This window comes from Saccostrea cucullata, unplaced genomic scaffold (assembly GCF_032062105.1).
Source record: "Saccostrea cucullata isolate Sc308-1 unplaced genomic scaffold, CSIRO_AGI_Scuc_v1 ctg787, whole genome shotgun sequence".
Classification (NCBI taxonomy): domain Eukaryota; kingdom Metazoa; phylum Mollusca; class Bivalvia; order Ostreida; family Ostreidae; genus Saccostrea; species Saccostrea cuccullata.
Window position 1 is genome coordinate 283,096 of NW_026933448.1, and position 18,721 is coordinate 301,816.

General features: G+C 32.9%; 2 protein-coding genes across 3 annotated transcripts in view; one reads left to right on the forward strand and one right to left on the reverse strand.

Annotated features, from left to right (window-relative positions):
* The first annotated feature begins 496 nt into the window (after window positions 1-496).
* LOC134238345 (protein shisa-5-like) overlaps window positions 497-18,721 on the forward strand; it is a 39,687-nt gene continuing 21,462 nt past the window's right edge. The window contains exons 1-4 of one of the 2 annotated variants that reach the window (XM_062720471.1): window positions 502-606; window positions 5,545-5,743; window positions 6,709-6,833; window positions 8,004-8,663. In XM_062720471.1, the coding sequence (XP_062576455.1) occupies window positions 567-606; window positions 5,545-5,743; window positions 6,709-6,833; window positions 8,004-8,140 (501 nt within the window). In that variant the 5' untranslated portion in view covers window positions 502-566 and the 3' untranslated portion in view covers window positions 8,141-8,663. Of the gene's footprint in view, window positions 607-5,544; window positions 5,744-6,708; window positions 6,834-8,003; window positions 8,664-18,721 lie in introns of those variants that run through there. The other variant, XM_062720469.1, reaches the window with a different exon arrangement.
* LOC134238365 (arrestin domain-containing protein 3-like) lies at window positions 11,659-17,432 on the reverse strand. The gene is made up of 7 exons (XM_062720505.1): window positions 17,420-17,432; window positions 16,654-16,767; window positions 13,792-14,015; window positions 13,518-13,697; window positions 13,034-13,228; window positions 12,756-12,897; window positions 11,659-12,148 (listed from the first exon to the last, which is right to left on the reverse strand). The coding sequence occupies exons 1-7, from the start codon at window positions 17,430-17,432 to the stop codon at window positions 12,024-12,026; spliced, it is 993 nt and encodes a 330-aa protein (XP_062576489.1). The 3' UTR covers window positions 11,659-12,023.

Here is an 18,721-nt window from a genome sequence, read left to right on the forward strand (position 1 = left end):
ATGTTATAGAACTTGTATCTGATCTTCTTAACGCTTTGTCAATAAAGTACGTTTCCTCGGTGAATTTAAGTAATCTTTCCTGCTTCTGACTTCACATGAAAATATTCTTTTGACAAGCCTTTACAATTCACCTTTAGAACTCATTCGTAATAGTAGTAATTACTCCAAGTGCTATAAAATGTCAAAAGTTCTACGCCTGCTACACCTGTACAAATATATCCGACCAGTAGATCTCGTTTGTAGACTACGATATCTTTTTTTTAAGATTTGCATAAGAATAGTGCAAATAGTACAAAAAACATGGAGTCGGTCTACATGTTTGTTGTCAAAATGCTTGTTTATGATCTCTCCCATATTTTCCCAGATTTATGTATATTTTATGTTTTCGTATTTTAGTATGAAATCAACTAAATCAATAAAATCCTTTTCCATGACCATAAAAACAAACAAAAAAATTTAGATATTTCATAATTGTTCTGTTCCTGATTTACTTCCCTTAATGGAGAGTTACCTTTACAGTCAGGTAACCAGCGTTACCTGGCCGGAAGGATATATATTCCCCAGTCATGGAATGCCTGTATGCCTGGACGACCTTCCTCTTTCTAGGTATTATTATATTCCATCTTTAATTGAAATATTTAATACTTGGCTAATTTATTCCACAAAAGATTGTATCATACAAGATTGCAAGCTTAATTATATGATTTTTTCAGACTTAAAGGTGTATTTTACTTATCACTTTATATTCAAGAACTGCATGTTTTAAATATCTTATGCGCATGGAGAAAACAAAAATGGAGAAAAGGGACACAAAAATTTCAAAATATAGATTTCTGTTTTTGTTTAAACATAATCAACAAAGATTAATCATTCACTGAATTTGGTTTTAATGTATCTTCCGTTTGTCGTCCTTAAACCAAAAGCTCATAGAAACAGATTTTATCGCGAAATGCAAATCATTCAGATGCATTATAGAATTACAATTAGGTGCAAAATTTGGTGAAATTGAATTTTTTATGCGTAGATTTTGCAACATTATTGTTTAAGAAAAGTAGTCTGTTGAACCTTCTGTATAAAAGCAACTTTATCATACTTTTCTTTTGCATGATAGGAATATCTTCTTGGGGAATTAATATCATTAAAATTATCTGTTTAAAAGCCAATCTTCCTTTTTATTAATTTACTTTATTTATTTTAATATTCATACTAAATAAATCTCAATAGTGCATTGTTTTCTGAATCTTTTAAACCGAAAGAAGGATTTCCCAGAAACGTTCATATCCGTTTACAGAAACTCTGTGTTTACCATACTCGTTAGTGAAATTTGACGTACTTTTTAAAACTTGTTCTGTATTGGTATTTTTTTTTTAGATACAAATTTGCAAGTGTGTATTTTGGAACACGGGTTCGATTCTTAATCGCCTCACCGCTTCAAAGGATAAGACCTTATAAAAACAAAGGAAGTGACTGTTCCGTTACCTGGATCTTGAGAATGAGACCTTTAAGGTTCTGTGCCATGGTAACAGATGGCACAAACCCTCATTGGTCAATGTTCTTAAGGGGATGAAGGACCTTTAGCTGAAAAAATACCTGTCATTTAATTTTGTTCATATTTTGTATATATCTTATTTAGTATGTCCTACATACTATAAAGCAGACATATCAATAGGTTTCTAGACTTATTTCTGAGATATTGAGTGACAAATACCATACCCCACAGTGTCTGAGCGGAGTTTTTATTCTCCGTGTTTCTGGGTCCATTACTCGGTCGATAATTGAAATTTTTCACCATAGATAAAAAATATACCAGCGGAAATGTGTCTTTTAAAATATTTTAGAGTATGAATAGGGTTAAAAATTCGAAAAAGCAAGATTCTTTTGTAACACCACATCTGGAGACGGAAATTTACGACTTTTTTAGGACAACTTAAACCATAAAAAAATTAATTTGCAAAAAATCCTATCATTCAATATTTGAAAATTTACGTCGAAGTTCAAGGTCGTCATTGTATTGATTAACTGTAAAAATATCGATTGGTGAAGCTGAGCTCAATATTGCACGGGGCAAAGTTAAACGAGTCATGATCATGAGAAAAACGTGTCATGTTTACATTTCTCGAGTACGGGAAAACCCAACTTTGACGTCACACATTCCGGAAATAAGCGAAATAAGACAAACCCACAGAACTTTTCCGTCAACAACCATGTAAAAATATTTTTTGCGTTCTGAAATTTACAAAATACCCTACTATGTACATATTATGGCCCGTTTTTATGATTTTATACTACCCGTTTTTACCGTGTATGATCTTACTGAACTAAGAGATCCACTATGACGTCAAAGACGCATTGGACGCGCAGAGTAGGGAAACGTCAGAGTGGATTAATCTATTCCGTAATTTGATTATATTTGCAAGAAATTTTGAATGTTTTCAGATATTTTTATACTAGATGGTGAACGCAAACAAACAGTAAAAAAATTATACAAGTACTGTGGTTTCAATCTCGTTTTGTACATATTTTATCAGAGATTATGACGTAAATCAACTGAGTCACGTGACCATACATCCTTCATCCCCTTAAGTGTCGAGATAAGCTTTAAATTTGAAGCTTTTATCAAAATATATATACTCAGTAGTGACATCTCTATATAAATAGGAAAAATCTTGAATGGGACGTTCAAACAAATTATATATATTCCTCGGTTTAAAATTATAAAATGATAGATAATGATTTAAATCAAATCTTACAATACATTTCTTAAATTTCCATTAAGGGTCATGAAATCTTAAAGATACACAGGTACTTGTTGCGGTCCACGTTAACTTTAAAGTTTAGAGAATTAAGAGAAATACAATGCTCTGCATTCAGTGACACGGTGCAACGACTTCAGTTAATGTGTCCACCTCCATAGAATCTCATCCCACTTTTGAAGAATCCAGGTAATAAAGATTATTTCACTTGTCACGTTCACTGCACCTGAATCCTCCTAGTGATTACCTCTCGCAATGTGTACTTTTTTGAATTTCAATTTTGAATAGCATTTGAAGAAGATTAATAACTTCTTATATTATTAAGTAAAGATTTAGTCGTTGGATTTACAATAACAAAAAATTGAAAAAAAAAAATAAACTTCTCTCTCTTTTAATAAGACATAACATGAAAGAGATTAAAACATTGCTGTGATGTCATTCCTTTGTTCTTGCAGTCAAAAAATTTACCTGTGGCAGTCCGATATTAGTGAGCAGTCTGATATTAATCGTAATATTAGACTGTATCAGTACTGATATCCTTCAAAATTGGACTGCTACTGAACAAAAGAAATAAAAAGTGTGATAATTTAACAAACAGCAATCTATATTTCTTACATAGAATGATGATTTTGAAACATTGATCTTACATAATTGCAAAATGGAAAAAAAAAACCTTTCAATTACACAAAATATACTGTAACAGGTAGAACATGCGACAGACCAGATAATGCAAATAAAAACAAACAAAAAACCCACAAAAAACGGGTAATCTCCTGATAAACTTATTAAAATGGAAGACGTGTTTCAATCCCTTTCTCTGGTTTTTGAAAAAGAGTGGGCACACTGAGGGTCACCAGAGAAGCAAATTAATTTTTAAAGCCCCAAAAATAAATTCATAATAAAACTCTAAGTTTAGACACTAGAAAGAGCCGCATTCAAGCAATTTGATCTCATTTTTCTCATTTAAAGGAAAATGCTTAGATGCAAAATCAAGGTAACTAGGCCTAGTATATGATAATTAATAACTAAGTTGACAGATTTGGAACAAATTTTGGAAGAAATTTTTGAAAGAAAAAAGTTTTTCAACGTTTCCCTCAATACTCCTGGATTATTGTTTATATTTGTTTTTCTGAAATGGAACATCAAAAACAAAGGAACATGTAGACGCTTAACATAAAAAAATAAAATGGTCTAGTATACCTCTTGCATCTGCTTGATTTTCTGTGGATATTCTTCATATCCATTCCATTCCATTGCAAATTCATCATTCACTAGATTGTCTAAATGATAATTTGTTGCACTGATTTAATCTCCGTGTATGTTTTAATGAAGAAAAATTTTGTCCCCACTTTCTTTTTCAAATCCTTTCAAATGCCTTCTTCAGTGTAGCCAAATCATTAAATAATAAGTACTTTTTATTTAAGCCTGCATTCTTGAAAAAATTGCTTCAGAGGTCATTAACACCTTTATTTATTGTTCCAATATCGGACTGTCGCAGGTAACTCAAAAGCAATGTTTTAAGTACGATTTATGTCTCATACAATTCTGTATTAAATAATATCAGACGGTTTTCGGCCCTGTCGGGCCTCAAACTGTCTGATATTTTTTTAATACAGAACTGTATTCGGCATATATCAAATACATCACACATTGAAATGGACTTCAATGTAATATAATATGAACAACTAACGCTTTTCACCTAATATTACCTGGTTAGGCGGATTGTAATATTTTTTACAGCTTGGCAAAAAATCCGTAAAAGGTAGGAGGGTTTGTAGATGATATCAAATAATTATAGATGATACGAAGGATTGCGGATTATAGGAAGTTTTAGTTGAGAAGAACTTGTCGATGGTAGAAGGGTCGTTAATGTTTGGATATTTTGAGCTGTTGGGAAGAATTGTAGATTGTAGGATGATTTAGTTGGGAGGAAATTTAAAAGAAATTGTAGACGGTGGGATTGGTTGTAGGTGTTAGGAAGTTGTAGTTAAAAGGAGATATTGCAAATGACTGGAAATTTTAGCTGATAGAAAGATATAAATGGTATGACGGGTTGAAAATTATAGGATATTTGAATGGGAGGAAGTTGTGGGTGGTAGAAAAATTTGTAAAGAACATTCCGAGTTGTACACTGTAGGTGGAATAAAGCATTGGATGTGTCAGACGGGAACTCTTGTAGTTGCTAAAAGGGATTTTAGAGGGTAAGAAGTGTTGTAATTTAGACGTAAGTTATTTTTTAATTTGACGCCAGCTTGACGCAGTGGTTACAGCGTTTGTTCTAAGGTCGTGAAGTAAGGAGTAAATCCTTCATCGCAGGTCCGAATTCCACCGGCGGACATTGAGAATATCGGTTGAAACCGAATAAACCGAGATCCCGTGTCACAGTAGGTGTTGGCACAATTTAAAAAACTGTTCAATGACCCTGACTTTAAATATAGGTCTAAATTTTCAGCATATGGTTGCGTTTCAATATAATTAAAAGGAACTTTAAACAAACAAGCAAATGTTTTTTTTTTTGTTTTATGATATCAAATTCCAAGAAAGAAAATAAATTTGATTCTCTTCCTACGAAGTTTTATTTGAAGATATTACAACCCCGTAACATATTAGGTATTAAAATAGGATAAAAATTAGGATTAACTGTACATTAAAGCTATAAAATGCAACAACTATCTCTTATTGTACTCAGTAATTGAAATACTTTGCTACCGTGAGAGTTATTTTGAAATTTTATTAAAGTTTGATAGCCCTATTGAATATAGCACTTTATTTACCATACTTTATTGGACAGTGAGTGGCCCCTTACTGGTGTGGGCAGGAGAGTGCTGTAAAGCTCATTTCGACGTACTTTTTTCCTACAACAAGGAAAAGTGGTGTGACGACTACTGCTGTGTCCAGTTGGGAAAATACGACTGCTGTAGTAACGTCCTGCTTCAGGCGCCATCTAGCGAGAGGAAAGACCTTTGCGCCGCTTACTTCTCCCAACACGAGTGGGTTTAACCATAATAGAACTCTCTCTCTCTCTCTCTCTCTCTCTCTCTCTCTCTCTCTCTCTCTCTCTATATATATATATATATGTTTTTGTGTATCTTTGCTATCAGGAATATTCATAGACTTGCTCAAGTCTCTATGTTTTAATTTTAGTGCAGTCTTTCAAACTTTTTGATAATGTCAAACACTATGTTTGATAACATTTAACTATGACAGAGAGCAGAGGACAGCAATACAAATAAGAAAAAGAATTTTTTAAAAAAAAAATATTTATAAAAATAAACAATAAAAACATAGAGACTTGAGCAAGTCTAGAATATTCATTTTATGCTACAATATCTAGACAATTTGAAATATAGTCTCTCTCTCAGAAGGACTAGTCATTCAATATACATTGTACAATCCTTATTTCATATTGTAGTTGGTAATAATAACTAAAAAAATATGGTGCCGTATTGCTCAGAGAGAAACTGTTTTGCTTCAGCATATCTGAACTTTTTAGGTTGTGATTTATAAACATACAATACAGCTTGCATGTTTATGATACAGGAGCTTTAAAAATGATTGTCCAAAAAAGAAAATTAATCTTTTTTCCGCGTAGAATTGTATGTTAAATTAAGAATATCTAAGTACAGGTACATGTACTAGCTAAAAAAGGCTTTGTTCAAGTTAAACTTAAAACAACTAACTTTATAAAAGATGAAAAAGAGCCACTTTGATGACCTTAATGTAACTAAATGAGAATACAGAAATTATGTCTGTATAAATGCTCATAATCCAGGTTTATTTACAATTAATTGTATGATATGAAAATTTTTTTAAACATGTTCTATATAACAGCCAGTAATATTTTTTAAGTTCTTATATTTACCTTTTTTCAATTTCAAATAATGGTTTCTAATCAGGTAAATAATGCTACATTAAGGAAATATTTAAGTGGCTGCTTCTATTTTTGGATTTATAGGTGGGTCCCTGTCCTGATAGGACTTGGCTGCATTGCTGTGGTTGTGGGGGTCATTATTTGTATCTGTAAATCGTGTTGTGGTCACAGTAGAGCAGGCGTGGTGATGCATGGCGCAGCAGGACCAGGTAAGAATGTAAATCAATAGCGCTAGGTAAGAATAGCAATCAACAGGTAAGAATGTCAAACAACAGCAACAGGTAAGAATGTCAATCAACAGGTAAGAATGTCAATCAGTAGGTAAGAATGTCAATCAAAAGGTAATAATGTCAATCAACAGCAACAGGTAAGAATGTCAATCAAGAGGTAAGAATGTCAATCAACAGCAACAGGTAAAAATGTCAATCAACAATGCCAGGTAAGAATATCAATCACCAGGTAAGAATGTTAAACAACAGCGTTAGGTAAGAATATAAATCAAGAGGTATGAGTGTCAAAAACCGGTGAGAATGTCAATCAACAGATAAATATGTCAATCAACAGGTCAAAATGTCAAACAACAACACCAGGTAAGAATATTAATCAACAGCGCTAGGTAAGAATGTCAATCAACATGTTAGAAAGTTAATAAAAAGCATCAGGTAAGAATGTCAATCAACAGCGCCAGGTAATAATGTTAAACAACAGCATCATGTAGGAATGTCAATCAACAGCGCCAGGTAATAATGTTAAACAACAGCATCATGTAGGAATGTCAAACAACATCACCAGGTAAGAATGACGATCAAGATAAGAATGTCAATAAACAGTACCAGGTTAGGATATTAATCAATAGCCCCGGGTAAGAATGTCAAACAACAACACCAGGTAAGAATGTCAATCAACAAGTAATAATGTCAAACAGCATTGCAAGGTTAGAATGACAAACTACTAGTATATGACAAGGTAAAAATGACAATCAACAGCGCCATGTAAGAATGTCAATCAACAGCACCAGGTAAAATTGTCAAATAACAGCACCAGGTAAGAATGTCAATCAACAGCACCAGGTAAGAATGTCAGTCAACAGCGCCAGGTAAGAATGTCAATCAACAGTGCCAGGTAAGAATGTCAATCAACAGTGCCAGGTCAGAATGTCAATCAACAACACCAGGTAAGAATGTCAATTAACAGTGCCAGGTCAGAATGTCAATTAACAGGTAAAAATGTCAATCAACAGGTAAGAATTTCAATCAACATGTAGGAATGTCAACCAACAGCGCAAGCTAAGACTGTCTAAAAACAATTCATTCACATTTGTTTTAATTCATTTTCGCCAAAGTCGTAGGATAGAGTTTTATCTAATTACCTACTTTTAGGTGTGACGGTGGTGAATTCAAACACTGCAATAGCCACACATCAACAAGCCGGCTATCCCGTGCCGCAACAGACAGGTTATCCCATGCAATATCAACCAGGCTACTCGATGCAGCCACCACCAAGTTACCCAGCATAATGAGTGGTCACTCCATCAACCCGGAATCAGAATTTATCGTAGGATTCAATTTGAAGTGAATTCAAATGACACAAAGTAATGTCAAAGCTGATTTCTCATGATGACTTTTTCATTCTAAAATTTACATGGAAATATTTCTTAACACACTTTGTCTTACATTGTTTATATCAAGTATCTTTTCTGCAATTCAATTTCTATCAATATCTTAATACAAAATATTCAAATGGCTATTCTTTTATTTACAAGCTACAGGAACAACGATTGAAATGTAATTGTATATTCCCGGTGTGCACTTTCCTAAGATTGTATGCCATTCTTAAAATTTGTTTAACATAAAAGCAAGTTAAGAAAACAATGCGTCCTTTCTTTAGCAATGTAAATGTTTTATTTCGAATTAGATGTAGAAAAAAGTGTAAGAAGTAACGAATTAAACAAAAATGATGATTTGAGCCTTTTATAATGAAAAAAATACTGGAGAACTGTAGAACTGCAAGACGCTTCATAATAAAATTGAGTTTTCTTACATAGTTTCTTTTTTCTGGGAGGGGCGTCTTCCTGTAAAAACTATGATTATTATAAATGAATATTGAGAGTCCTTTTTTTTTTTTATAAATCCCATACGATGCTTATGCTTTAGATAATACTTGAACAGCAATTCAATATCTCCTATAACTAAGCTAAGTTAAACTGTAGCCCATTCCTGTTGTCGGGGAGATAAAAAATATTTTCAAAATTAAAATATTACAAATTTCATAACTTGTGATTGGTCATCAACAACACTATTTTGTTAAAATTTCTGATTCTACAGTGAAGTACTCTGTAGTTAATATTAAAAAGACGTGTAGTTTCTGTTGACAACATAGTCTTCGGAGACAAATTGGAATTCCGTTTGCTCTATTTGTCGAATTGTTTTTATATTCCGATGAAGCAAAATTTTCAAAACCTTCAAAATAGAAAAAAAATCACTAACTGTGGCCTTAAATTTAACGTTCAGATATACTGACGAATTAATAATTACGTAAATGTATATATCAAATCGATATACATGTAGCCTAGTGTATTGGAAGCGGATATATTTTCTTTAATGCATATTTGTTTTGCGAAAAGGTCTGTTTATTATACATTGTATATCATTTGTTAAGTTTTTATGGTCATAGTAATTTTAAAAATTGTTTGTTTTCTCATTATGGTAATTTTGGCCCTTTCCGCTGCCCATACAAGTGAACTTAAAAAAAATAACATCACAGTGCCTGTCACGTTTGGATGTTTTACTGCTTATATACTTAAGAGTCGACTAACAAGTAAATTGTATGATAAACACGATTACTTCGGCGTTTCCATCATAACCTTCCTTATTCTTGAAGTCTTATTTCGCCATCACCATACTGGTGCTTACGTCTTTCAACTTATTCGCTACTTAAAGGGTAATAGAAATGAATCGCAATTCTTTTATATGTAAGAGATGTAATTACGGCGAAATAAAATCAAAGAAAAAAAAAACATCAAAATCTATGAACAATTAAGGGAGATATCGGGGATAAACCCCACTTCACACCCGAGCGATTTTCTGAATGGAGCAGTTTCAGGCCTTTGGCCACTGTGACGTCACTATATGGACCAGTCATTTAGAATGCTAAGAAAACACTGAAAGTTATGCTACTGTTTTTAGCGATTCTTTTACTTTGCAGTGACTTTATCAAGCAGAAGTTTGAAAGTGACTGTAGTATTAGTTTCAAGTTATATTTGTAACTAGTTTTGGGCAAAGTATTTAATATCTATTAGTGTTTGTAGATGATAAAAGATATCCTATACTAGATAACCGTCATCATCGCACTTGCTGAATAAAATTATAATGATTCATCGTAAATTAACGTTTTTTTATGATTGTTTTCAATATCGTATCGGTAACCCTTTTTTTTTTCCTTGAATATATTTAAAACCATCATAACATAATATATTAATCAGTAATGAAAATTTAACGACCTTCACGGCACATAGACGTTTACAACAAATTCTACTTAAACACCCAATTTTATGTTAACGCCCCCAAAATCTACCTGATTCAAGATCAATAATTTACCGCCTGTCAATCATTAAAAAAACAATAGCTTCTGATTTGATTGACAGCTCAGCTACCTGTGCTTCTTGATAATCTGAGTTTGCATGTTTTGAAAACAATTACCTGGTCACGCGTCAAACGCTCTCATGTACCCGCATAGTATACACGCGGATTAAAAAACTCCAATATGTTTGAATTTTATTTCAAAAAATAATTGGAAGTAGATTATTATAAATTGACATAATAAAATATTTCTTTTCTATCTTCATTGCTGTTTGTTACTTGTAAGTATTATATCGTCCACGTTTATCTGTAGAAAAAAATACCGCGTCCACAGAAACCAGCTCTAATTGCCGTAATTAGAAGTCCGACGAACTAAATTATTTTTTAAGAAATGGGATAGAAGAAAAATATTCAGCACTAATAAACGGCAAAGTATAGTTTTTAAAAGATGTTTTATTTTGTACTATGGCTACAATCCGCACGATGTTGCACAAAAATTGATGTTAGAATTAATGCTCGAATTTACTCTAGCGTCTGTATGTATACGTAATGAAAATGTGAAGATAATTAGTAGTGATCGATTCTGAAAAGAAATCTTTCTAAAAATAAAATTTTGTTAACACACGAAGAATAAAAAATATGGAACATTGTGGACAACATTGTTCGCCATAAAAAAAATATTCCGATCGCGGTAAATGCATGTTCACATGCACGACGAATAGGTGGATCAATATTTTTTTTTATTTCAATAGTCACACTTTTTTTAATCAAGTGATTTCTTTTATTGAAGAGTAAAAAAGATAAATATTATTGATTTGTAGTTTTTATTCGTGAATTTTTCTTTTATGTAAGGAAAACATTTTCTAAAACGATATACATGAATCTTATTATTTTTTTTCCTTCAAAACATTACCATGATTACGATGAAAGCGTTTAGTTTACAAATAAATTCCATCTTAAAATAATTATTTTACGTAGTTTCACTCAAAACCAGACAAAAAACACGTACTGTTTACCCTGATTACCAAACACAGACTTCCTGTGTAATGCTACGTATACACAGATTTTTGACATCTTGAGTATTGGGGGTCTCCAGGTAAATAACACCACTGTTACTTTGACCACTCCCCCTCCTCAGGTAACCGTACGGTAAAAAAATTGGGTCTTTAAGCCTAGCAATTTCATTTGCACCCTTAAAATTCCTCCAACCTCCCTCTCCTCGAAAACAGCCTTAGAATTTTTGTATTTATTTTTTTGACTATAAATCATTTTTCTAACAAACAGTAACATTACAATGTGTTTCATACATGAAAAGTTTTAACAAAAACTCTAAAACAATAATTCTATAAAAATATCTGCCGACTGTTCACACAGGAAGCAAGATGAATAATACCTATATATATTTTCTAAATGATATTACATATAGTATTTCACGCTAAAGATTGCAGTTGATATTTTGTTGTAAAACATTGTAAAGTACGTATTACACAGTCGATAGTATATAAACACTTTTACTTTTGGACAGTTTAGTCTGCTATATCATGTCAATACTGCATATACTTTCAGTCTGTATTTTCACAGTACTAAGAACATAGTATGATTTTCTGTGATGTTATTGTAACCAAACTATGATTAAACATTTATTTTGATAATTGTAAACGGATTTATTTACACATACGTATATGGCACACAATCAAGAAAATTAAAAATATAACAGAAAGACAACCAAAAACTAAATGGATTTGAATTCTAAATATGTACTTATTTTCTTTCTCTTCAAAGCAGAGGAATACCTCAGTGTTCATGTACACGTCTAACCAACTACCGCTTGTAAAACGAGTATCTGGGAGTAAATTCCAGTTGTCCATATATCTGTCCGTTCTCTCCCCCCTCGTCCCTCCCGATGTTGGTAGGGCCCCAGATCGACTCGGTGAAGCTAGGATCAGCTGCAGTATAAATTATTTTAACTCCATAAACAATGCTTTAGAATACATATACATGTAATTATATCTTTTTCACAAGAGCTTATATCGGGATGTGTTCTTTTCCAAGGGCATGCTCCGCTTTGCGATGCCCTTTTTGATGACTAGAGATGTAAATACTTGTAAATAAAAGACACAGTATATTAGTTCTTTTCTAACTACCTATAACCAAGGCATGTAGTATCGAGGGTGGGGGTGGTTGCTGCCCCCACCCCCAACCCTTCCCCACTTTTTTTTTTAAACATGTCTTTTGACTGTTAAGTTAGTATGATTATGTTCATTGAAAGATTCCCCCTCCAACTCTATTTTTGTTGCAGCATAAAAGGTTTTTTTATAGAGATGTTTTAAAAAATATCTTGTCGAAAATGATAAACCACCACCCTTACGTCCAATTTTTTTTCAGGTAAGTTGTCAATTTTTTTTCTGTCCCTTCTTTCAAGAAGCGATGCTACTTTCCTGTAACCTGAGGTTTAGTGTACTTTTAGGGTATCACAACAGCAGTGAACAAGCAGTGTTCAAGAGTTGTGAACATATGTAAGGTACCAGTACTTGTAAAATTGATAAAACATACGCATTAATGGTGGAGCGGATGGCTGAGTTGTAGAATTTGCCTGTTGATATTGCTGTACCACAGATTGCAATGGAATTGTTCCTATAATAACTTCAGCTGGGATTTGTAAGTTGAACGACGGTCCAGAGGGGTTTATTGAAAGCTACAGAAGAAAATGTGAATTTTATCCTGGACCATTTCATCCTCATTTTATACTGATAATTTACAGATGAATACTGTTTCACACTTCAAGGATTCATTATATCATCACTTTACAGTAATTACTCCAGTTTTCTTACCGTTACCAAATATTTGACCTTGATGAGAGAGCACCCTCCCAGGTAAGAAGGTGCCAGAGGCGGGATCACAAACCTATCTCCACTCCAAACCTCTGACTCACCAGGAGGCAAATCTTGGTGCTTAATACGGTTGATTACTTTCGGTAATGTCAATGTGCTTTTTCTTCCATGCATGTAGGCAGTGTAGTTTGTGACCTATAAAAAAAAATCAATACCTTTTATTTTAACAATGAAGATTTTACTGAAACATAACCTTTTGGTGATTGAAATAGGTATATTTACACGTGTAACTTTTACAGGATAATCTTTATGTAGAGAGACGACAACAAAAGTTAATACACTGGCTTGGTTATCTTATCATGATTTGTATTTCATAGGGAATTCCAAATTCGCTAGCTGTAGATTTAATTGAATTACTGGTCGGCATAGATAAAGATTTATTTTATAAAAATACAAAAAAGCAATATAACTCAAGGCTGCGTACCATTTGTAGATCAGCATACATGCTACAAACACGGCTGGTATTATTCTGAGCACTTGCTTCGAAATAAATTGATTCCCCAGGAACGTATCCAGTTCGATTGAGTTTCAACGTTCCCACGATAGGCCCTGATTTACAACATAGACAGCAAAGGTCTTTCGAGTTCTGAATTTCTATACCGTTCTGAAAAAAAGAGCATAATTTTCCACATACATGACAATTAATGCATGCATAGAAAGTACTGGTACTTTCATAAGAAACATTTTCAATTACTCACAGCAACCGATGGTTCTAGATTCAGGTCTAATGTTGTTAGGACAGTGAAAGGCCTAACACTGCGTAGATTGGACTTCCGAGGTCGGTCTATTATTCCTTCTACTTTGTACCGAACGTACCCGTGTTCTCCCTCGAAGGAAGACGGCAACTGAGGAGGCAACACGAACGTGAAAGGGAACACATGTTGTGCCGGGGGCAAACGGTGTACATTACCTCCCACCAAACCTTAAATATTTTTGGAATTGTTTAATATCATAGGAGATAACGAAGAGTATTCAATCTCAACGTCCACTAAACAATATACAAAATAAGAGCAGAGCAAACACGGACCTCCGAAACATCAGAGGTGGGATCAGGTGCCATGGAGGAGTGAGCATCCCCTGCCGACCGGTCACACCCGCCGTGTGCTCGTTGTCATGATCAGGAAATAACGGAAAAAATCCGTCGTCAATTCAGTGTATAAATAATGGACTAACAATTGGTATGAAAAACGTCAGTAAGCATTTGACTCAATGATAAATTGTATTTGCTGACAAGGTCATTGTATCGACAATAGAATTTACGAAATGATGACTTTAAACGAGACTGTTGATATTCTTGTTTCATCAACTTGCTTGTCAATAATTTACCTCGTTTAAGAAATTGTTCATACGTAGAGCACGCTCTTGTGTATCGAATCAACTGAGATATATATACTCCGTATGCAGGTGATGAAGGTATATTGGTGCATAAGTAAGGGAAGTTGACGATAGAAAAGTTAAAGTCGTCACGTTTATCATATAGCTTGGTTGTTAGATTACCATTAGTGTCTTTTTCAAGTAACATATCCAAGTATGAAGCAGAAGTGTCGGACTCTGTGGTATCTTTTATCTCATGCTCACCAGGATATATCGTATCGACGTAGGAATGGAAATTATCATTATTAATTGCCAATGCGTCATCCATATATCTAAATGTCGAGTTGAATGCCACAGCAAGTGTTTTCTTCTTTTCACGCATAAGATTTTGCATAAATTCTGCTTCATATAAATATAAAAATAAGTCTACTAATAACGGAGCGCAATTTGTACCCATGGGAAATCCATTAGATTGTTGGAATACCTGGTCTCCAAAAACCACATAGATATTGTCAATCAGAAACTCAAGCATCTTCTTGATGTCAACTTCAGAGTACTTGTGTGTGCAATCAGAATCTGTTTTGACAAAATAATTTTTCAACTGACCAATGACGAGGTAAATAAATTTACGAGTTCCATTTTTGTTGAAGAAGCAGCTGTCAATGATATCAAAAAGCCTGGATTTTAATTTGTCGTGGGGAATTGTTGTGTATAAAGTTGAAAAGTCGTAAGTTTTTAAGCTGTTGATTTTTGTAAAGTCTTGTGATTTCAAATTGTCCAAAAATTCTTTAGAATTTTTAAGTATCCACAATTGATTTACACCACTTCTTGAATAGGTTTAGTTCGGATTATCTTTTGAAGTTACAAACTTATATAAGTCTTTAAAAGGGAATATGCATAAGGCCACAGTTAATTATAACGTGTAATTAAAACGCACCCAAAAAGTTTTTCAAATTCTATAAAAATACCTTTGTGTTCTATGAAAATCCTGCAAATCCATTCAATTTTAAGGCTACAGTTGTTTTTTATTCGGGTTGGAGGTTTAAGGACAGATGATACAAACAAATTTTTTCTTTGAAAAAGATTTAATAACATGTCAGAAGTTTAGAAATGTAAATGGTTCTTAGAACTTTTTCTCCTTAGAACTGGAATTTAAAATATTAGTAATATTTCAATGAAGAAACAAGTATAGACAAATCACATTCAGTAAAGGTTTACAGGTGAAAACAATTTTCAGAATATGTTAACATGGTGCTTAAAGTGTAATATAAACTTAAGAAAAATAGGTATATACCAAGCCAGCTGAATTTTATAAGGAAAAGCTAAATGGTAAAAATCAGCCTATGTGATATTGCTTATTTTTGTCATTTTGATCTTCCTCTTAAAATTCACCTAGCTTGGTATATTTTTCTAAAGCTTATATTACATTTTTAGCACCAAGGTAACATTCTGAAATTTGTTTTCACCTGTAAATCTTCACTGAATGTGATTTGTCTATATTTGTTTTTTTAATTGAAATATTAATAATATTTTCCAAGTCTATTTCATTTTCCGGTTCTTCGGAGAAAAAAAAAATTAAGAACCATCCACTTTTCTAAACTTGTGACATGATATCAAATCTTTTTCAAAGAAAAAAACTTGTTTGTATCATTTGTCCTTAACTTCTCAAGGAATTAAAAGAGACGTAACACAAAACACGACCTAAGATCTCTCCGTGTGAGTGTGTGTGTGAATCTATGTTCGATTTTGTGTGTGGGGGGGGGGGCACCCTGGACCCCCCTTTCAAAAATTGTTTAACCAGCCCCTGTGATGTCACATGGTCTGATTGATATAGAATTTTTAAGCCTGAATTTTCTGAAGCAGAAACAACTACAGTTACGTTTTACAGGGATCGAATATTAACATTATTCCAAAACAATGAGGTTTTATTTTCCTTACCTTCTGTAGAATATCTGTTAGCAATAACCTAAAGTAATTTGTATTCAAATGATTCATTTTCGGCCAAATTAAATTGTATGGCAACACTATTGTATATGATTTAGCTTAGAATTTCTACTATGCGTTTCTTCTTTTTTTTTTCCTGTTTTCATTTTTTTTCATTCAATAATTATTTTTTTCAATTATAATTTTTTTTAAAGGTATATATAATTAGTTTATATATCTTATTTTTTCAACATTATTTATCCATTAAGATGCTAATAATTAAAAAAAAAGAAACTTTGTGCTTTATTGAAGTCCGTTTTTACCTTTCCCAAATACACATATTGTTACATCAAAATATTTTTGGTGGCCTTTGTAGGTATAGTTCTCATCATCGTTCCAAGACACCTGAGCTTTTCCGTCAAATGTTACTCTAAGTTCTACAAAATGTATGAAAAAATATATGCTTTAGTATAATGGAAAAGTTAGGTATCGTGATATTTTGAGCTTATCTTTTCTACTCTTATACATTCTAATTAAATATAAATATGTCTCCACTTGTACATAAAAATGACAATAAATCTCCACATTTTATTTTACTTTAAAACTGCTGGAAAATTTTACCAAAATATTGAGAAAAGCATGCATCATCGGGGAAATTTTCTACCAATGAAAGATCATCATTTTTTTCAAAGAGAGGTTTATCATTTTAACGATAGAACATTCTATCTACTTTAGAAGCTGAAACGGCTTTTGTGACGTCAGACAAACTGTATTTATTAAATAATAATAAAAAAAATGATGACAAGGGGGAGTCTATATTATAAAATACCGGTAAGTTATACAGTATGATGACAAAGGGCCACCTATGCTTTAAAATACCAGTTTGTTATATACGATGACAGAAAGTCCGGCCGATTCGATGTAACGATGCCCCTGAACACTGGATGGGACCACAAAAGGGTTCAAATATTTTCAAATTATGAAAAATAAGTTTTGATAAAAGTAAAGTGTTTTCTTTCATTTAAAAAAAAACTCCCCAGATCTACTTATTTTTAATATGATGTAAAACAATCTCATGAAAAAAATTACCACGGATTTCCATATCTGTTTCCAGATCAATGATTGCTCTTCCAGTAACAGATTGTCTGGGTGTATATACGCCGAGTTTATCGTCCAAGTCTATTTGGAAGGACCTCAACTTTTCCATCTTGTAGTTTAAAAAGCTGTACGTTTTAGCAGAATTTTCTTGAAAATAATTGCTGAACAACTGAAATTCTAAAGTTGTGAGAATTAATTAGATAATGTTTAATTTCATACACTCTTATCTACTTTTTTTTTTTTTTTCAAACTAAAATATATCATTCTTGTTCATTTAAAAGTCATTGAAAGATTTTCATCAAAATTTTTCCACTTGGACAAAATTATTTAGTGGCATTTAATACTATTTATGATGAAACCTACAGCAGATCATATTATAAACAAAATGGCGTTCCCAGTGCAGTTAAAAAGAAATGGACACTTTTATTTACCTCAGTCTTGTAACTTCTCTCAGTATTTATTTTTAAATAAAAAGGGCACATGACTTGGTAAAATGACGTATTATGTTACAATTAGATATGACGTATCATGTTTGTGATGCAATTTTATATACCTTATTCTGTTTGTAAACAGGGAATGGGAAAGGCGAAAGATTTATCACCAAGCATAAAACAAAGGATCGTAAAAAGTTTTTCAGAGTGGAATAAAACAATCAGAAATTGCAAAGTGCCTAGGACTAAACAGATGTACAGTTTGTGCAGTGATAAAGCGATATCAGGAACGGGGTTGGGTGGAGAATATATCTAAGCCTAGAACGGGTAGAAAGAAAAAAAACTTAGTGTTCAGGACGAACGATCAATTTTAAGGTTAGTTAAAACACATCGTGTCGAACGTGTTTCGGGGAAATACTGTTTCAAAGGTAACTGTGAAAAGATTCGTAAGAAAAACATACGAATACGAGAAGTGAACATAAAAACGAGTAGAGTGGGCCAGGGCCAGGAGGAAAAGGCATTGAAAAGTTGGTGGTAACTGAAATCGTGTCATTTTTTGGGGATGAAGGTAAAGTGATTATTGGAGAAAATAATCGCGTATATGTACGGCGGATGCCGCAATGCATTAGTCCCGGTCGTGGCGCAAGGGTCAGTCTTATGATATGGGGGTGTATAACAACACATTCAATTAAATCAAAAATGCTTTTTGAAATATAATTCACAAATATATATATATAAGTCAAGTCTCTGCCTCCCTTTTAACGGCTCACCATAAAAACGGGGAAGATTTTCAACAGCTTTTTTACCATGCATATCAAAACAGGGGCGGATACAGGATTTGTGGTTAGGGGGGCGTGGATAA

Coding starts and splice junctions, on each gene's coding strand:
- LOC134238365 (XM_062720505.1), bottom strand. Junction 14,016..16,653: donor AATATGTGTATTTGGGAAAG/GTAAAAACGGAC, acceptor AAAATATTTAAG/GTTTGGTGGGAGGTAATGTA. Junction 13,229..13,517: donor TGTATGCTGATCTACAAATG/GTACGCAGCCTT, acceptor TTTTTTTTATAG/GTCACAAACTACACTGCCTA.